The sequence below is a fragment of the Rhea pennata genome, chromosome 2 (genome assembly GCF_028389875.1).
Source record: "Rhea pennata isolate bPtePen1 chromosome 2, bPtePen1.pri, whole genome shotgun sequence".
NCBI classification, from domain to species: Eukaryota; Metazoa; Chordata; class Aves; order Rheiformes; family Rheidae; genus Rhea; species Rhea pennata.
In genome coordinates this window covers 119,396,768-119,402,036 of record NC_084664.1, presented here as the reverse complement: position 1 = coordinate 119,402,036, position 5,269 = coordinate 119,396,768, and the positions used below count along the sequence as shown (strand labels likewise).

General features: G+C 38.5%; 1 protein-coding gene across 1 annotated transcript; it reads right to left on the bottom strand.

The window, feature by feature from the left end:
- Positions 1-236: 236 nt before the first annotated feature.
- LOC134137368 (fatty acid-binding protein, adipocyte) lies at positions 237-3,804 on the bottom strand. Its single transcript, XM_062570246.1, has 4 exons — positions 3,669-3,804; positions 2,250-2,422; positions 1,913-2,014; positions 237-465 (listed from the first exon to the last, which is right to left on the bottom strand). Exons 1-4 carry the CDS (start codon positions 3,739-3,741, stop codon positions 415-417), a joined length of 399 nt encoding a protein of 132 aa, XP_062426230.1. The 5' UTR covers positions 3,742-3,804; the 3' UTR covers positions 237-414.
- Positions 3,805-5,269: the final 1,465 nt, after the last annotated feature.

The following is a 5,269-nucleotide window of genomic DNA, read 5'->3' as shown; positions in this document are numbered from 1 at the left end:
AATATAGAGGCCACCAAACAATGTTTTGTGTATAGATCTGCCTCTGCCTCTGTCTCAGAACAAATGTCGTGTTAAGTTAGGGAACGTGCCTGAAGCACACACTGGATGTGCTCTGACCCTTTTCCTACAGTAAGATGAGCCACAGCTATCTAATCACAGGTTTGATACAAACTTTCCTGTGCAGTGCCATTCCCATGTTGCACCCACCCATTCTGACAATTTCCAGCACAAGCATATGTTGTAGAAAGCCAAATGTTTTATTGAATAGCCACAATTTAGACTGCATTCAATTGTTCTGGGATATATCTGTAAAAAGTAGAGTTCTCTTTAAAATATATTTGTGGAACTTTTCTTCTTCCGTGAAGTTGGTTTTTCTACAGATTTAAGCAGTAGTCTTGTGTGATGATGGCTTCTTCATGCTTTTTCATAAACTCTTTTGCAGACAACATTGTTCATGGTGCATTCCTAGAAAGAAAAGTAAATTTAATCAGCTTTTAACTCTCATGGAATATTTGTTAGTCAGAAGGTAGAGAATTGCTTTTCCATTGGGAACCAATACCAATACATTGGGAAAGAATATGCATTTGTCCTCTCTTAAAGCCAATTGCCTGAGCAGTGAAACTCTATTTTGAGAGCTTTGGAACCAAAAGTCAAAAATGTTTCACAGAAACATAAGACTGAAAGAACATTAAAGCACTGTTTCAGTCACCCCAAGGAAATGCCTAATCACCTCTTTTAAAATCCTTTAAGGATCCTAGGGCTTCCATGGGTGAGGGATTAACTCTGGAGCCAGGCATTTGTCTTTTCTTCCTTTCACCTTTTGTATCTGTGGCTTGTCTCACATACGCGTAGGCACGCACACACACGCACACGCACAGTCCTACACACCTTTCAGACTTGCAGCTGTTGGTATCAACTTCTGCGTCAGGTTCTGTCCTCATCTATTTTTCTGTTTTTGCATTAGATCTAACCTTGTTTTCCTCAAACTTTCCTAATTATTATTAAAAGCTATTTCTATTTATTCTCCTCTGAACTTTATCCAAAGACACTTAAATATTAAATTTGTGGATACATTTTTTTCTCTAGAGGAGAACAGAACTCTTTAGGAATTCTGTATACCTATATCCTTTTGTAGCATATTGGAATCTTAGTTACCTTTATGAGCACATTTTTAGTCCCCTCCCAGATTCTTCAAAGTGTACATGTTTTTCTTAAAACCAGAGAGCAGTGCTGGGAAACCCCAAACAAAGCAGCTGAGCCTCACTGGCACCAAGTCAAGTACAACAGTTATCTTCTGTTTCTGACCAGATAACAGCCACTAACAGAACTCAGATATGGGGAGGCTGGGCTGGATGATCTCCAGAGGTCTCTTCCAACCTTACCGATTCTATGATTCTATGATTCTATGATTCTATGATTCTATAGCTTTTCTTTTTTTTTTTTTTTTTTTATTGACATCATATTATTGATACATTTATTTGTGATCCCTAGCACAGTTCTCACAGATGGCTGTTGATTCTCTACCAGCGACAAACAGGATTATTTTGCATAAGCATAGAATAGGCACACTTAACACAAATTTTGTTAATATTTCCTATATATTATGATGGACTTTATGATCTACTATGTAAGAATTTTTCCCCATGATGATGCTGATTTTCCTTGCAACTCTTTCCTAACTATCTCTTCCTATGGAAAGCAAGCACCTTCATACCTTTCTGGCTGTGAATGTTAATGTCATTCCAGTTTAAATACTTGCTCTTGTTTTGTTCAGAGAGACTTCTTGTTGAGTAAATGCATGGAGCCTTTTCAAATGTCTTTAATGTCCCCATTTGAATACAGTATAAAACATTTGTCAAAAAAAGTATTCTGAAAAATGAATTAAGTGATTGAACAACAAAAATCAACTCACCACCACAAGAGTCCCATCCACCACTTTTCTCTTTATTATAGTCTCTTTTCCATCCCACTTCTGCACCTGCTTCAGTGAGCCATTATCTAGGGTTATGACGTTCTGCCAAAGAAAAAAGGCAATATGTGGCTATTTTGTCAAGAGTCCTTCAGCCTGAAGAGAAGATTATTTCTATGCCCAGGTAGTATTGAAGTGCGGGGAATCAAACAATCTACAAAACATTCTTGGTGCTCACATCTTTTAAAGGAGCATTTCTATAGCAGATGTCAAAATCACAGCTCCTTCCTCCTACTCACATATCTTTTTTGAGAGAAAAAATTGACACTTCTGGACTCACCTTTGTTTTTCTGTCATCTGCTGTGGTTTCATCAAACTCTTCACCCAACTTGAAAGAGATCTCTGTATTTTTGAAGGTACTTTCTGTTTTGATGGTTATCACATCCCCATTGATGCTGATGGTTACATTGGGTTTGGCCACATTAGCCATTTTTCTGGTGGCAAACCCCACACCTGTAAATAAGATAGGACATTATGAAATTCTTGTCTTCATTTAGGTTTTTTTTTTTTTTTTTTTTTTTTTTTTTTTTTTTGCTCTTATTTGTGGAATAAAAGACCAGCACTCAACTTCCATTTACTTTCTTAAATTTTTAGTAAGCCTGTGTTGCAGAGGTTCCTTTGTGACATCTCACTAACTAGTCCATTTATAGGCCAAGCCAGGTGGGCTGAAGTGAGGATATCCTCTCCTCTGTTACTATCAGAACAGAAAAGTAATATGAAACCTGAGACAAGATTTTAATGCCAAATATTTGCTTATACTCTTATTCAAAATAACTGCAATTAATTTTACACTATCTTGCACTATAGTTATATCTGAAAGTAAATAAGCAGAAATATATGAGCGCTTCTAAGCCACAAAACCAAATGAACAAACAAACCAAAAAAAATCATTTAAATCAGAGATATATTTGTCTGTGGCTAGGCTGAATAAAAGGAAATGATTAAGAAATAACTGGCAATGCTTATGCCCTGAGTAAAATCTGGGGTAAAGATTAAGAGTACAAGAGTATCACTGAAAGCTTTCTGAACGCTGAAGTCTCAGTGAGCAGAGTTTAATCTCTAAAAAAAAAAGCCATTTTTTTAGGATGTACTGATCCTATCCGTGCAGGTTTCGCTATACTTCCTTCACCCTACAAGAATGTAAAACTCCTTTAAGACCCAATTTTAATTCAAAAGAAGAAACCTACATCTGTAGAGAAAAGTGTTATCCATGAAGTCTTTTCCAGGTATCTATTCTGGAGTCCATGCAATATTCATATACACTGGAGGCAACTACAGAAGTTTCGGCCATGATAATTAATCTGTATCCTAGTCCAATAGTAATATAAAGATGTTTAGATATGGTAAAGCTTGCTGCATTTTAGCATTATACTACTTTGCATTTCCAAAGGATAAAAGTAAATCCACACAAAATATTGCAGCGGTGTGTTTAACCTCCAGTCATAGCGTTGCTAAGTGGGCATGCACAGACTTGGTTTACCTGAAACTATTCCTCTCAGTCAAGGTTCTTCTGCTATAGGAATTTGGCACCACTAGTCCAAACAGCCAATTTCTCCAGTTTAAGACTGTCTAATTAAACTAGTTGGACTAAAAAGCCCTTGGTAAAAAGAATAGCCAGGAAAAGCAAGTGCAGAATAAAGTTCACATTCAACATTCCTTCCCTGGTCCAGATAGAACAGCTCCAAATAATATTTCTTACCTAGTTCTTTCATATAGTCCTCAAAGTTTTCACTAGAAAGGAGCTTCCAGGTGCCCACAAACTGGTCACACATGCTGTCAGGCTGGATTACAGTCTTCCACAGGATCAAGCAGAAATACAGGACGGTAGAGTAGTATGAGCTCCAGGAGACCAGAAGTTATCTTTAAAAAGGAGCCTTGGCCACATGACACTCTAGGATAACCAATGAAGAGGGAGTTCCAGTGCCCAGTGTTTTCCTTCCTCTCCCTTCCCCTCCTTTGCCAGTAGGTCATAGTGTTATTATTCATATGCCCTTATTAGCACAAAGATCACTGTCTTGTTTTTATTTATTTATTTTTATCATTCAAGAACACTCTTCATTAAAGACAAATATTGAAGTCATATTTTTTTTGGGAAGAAAAAGGTAGGCTCAACCCAGAGAGGGTTATGTTCTCTCCCATACCCTTCTTTTCATTTCACTCCTCTATCAAGTGAATGCAGCTGAATTCCTAGACTGTAAGACCAGAAAGGATCATGAATGTCATTTAAACTGCTTTCTGCACCACTGCAATCAGAGACTTTAACTAGAGAGAGACAGTGCTGCAAGAAGAAGTGGATTTGGGGGAGAAAGAGACTGTGGAGTGGGAAAGAATTAAGGGAATAAAGCATCTTCCTTGACTGGGATCTCCTTCAGGATCCCCACCTAAATCAATTGACCAGTAGGTTTTATTCTGCTTTTCTGTGCTGGAGAGGGGATGTATGGTTCTGTGAAAAGAGAACGAAGTAACAAAACAAATGATTTATTTCCCTTTTACTCGTGTGCATTCTGAAGACCTATGTCCCAGTAACTAGCCTGATGACTAGTTCTGGCATCAAGCTAGCCTCTAGTATCAACCCTGCACATGTCATTTACTTTCCATTTACACTCTTTAGGCAGCATCTATCTGAGACAAACCCAGCATAAGGAGGTCCCATTTTTACTGGTCCTCTAAGTCATATCATAGCTTAGGTCACAAAAACTATATCGGAAAGCAGCCAAGCAGCTTCTTAGACTTTGTTTTTGGCTGTAACATGCTATTCGAATGGCAAAAAGTAGCTAAAAAGTTCACACTCCATCCCATGCATTGCTCTTTAGGTAGATTTCTTCAATGGATCATCTTGGTCCACATATCTGGGGAACTGTTGATCTTGGAAGTAACAATGTTAAAGAAATTAATAATATAGAATCATACAATAATCCATGTGAGAAGAGACCTCAAAAAGTATCCAATCCAACCTCCTGCTCAAGCAAGGCCATCTCTGAGCTCATAGCAGGTTGCTCGTGGCTTTGTCCAGCTGGGTCTTGAAAACCTCCAAGAAAGGAGACGTTATGACCTCTCAGAGCTACCTGTGCCATTTCCTGACTGATTATGGTGGAAAGGGTCTCCTTATATCCAGTCTGGACCTCTCTTGTTTCAATTTGTGCCTGTGGTCTCTCATCCTCCGACGATGCACGATGTGAAGAGTCTGGCTCCAGCTCCTCAACCCGCTCCCCCCAGGTAAAAGTGCTTCGGTCACAACAACTTGATGATCTCTGCTAGACTTGTTCCATTTTATCCGTGCCTTTCCTCTATTAGGAGCCC

Bases quoted from the DNA above. Each gene is read 5' to 3' on its own strand.
- LOC134137368 (XM_062570246.1), bottom strand. From the start codon at position 3,741: ATGTGTGACCAGTTTGTGGGCACCTGGAAGCTCCTTTCTAGTGAAAAC. The intron at 2,423-3,668 runs GTAAGAAATATT...TCTTATTTACAG, and splicing joins GGACTATATGAAAGAACTAG to GTGTGGGGTTTGCCACCAGA. The intron at 466-1,912 runs GTGAGTTGATTT...TTTTCTTTCTAG, and splicing joins TGGATGGGACTCTTGTGGTG to GAATGCACCATGAACAATGT.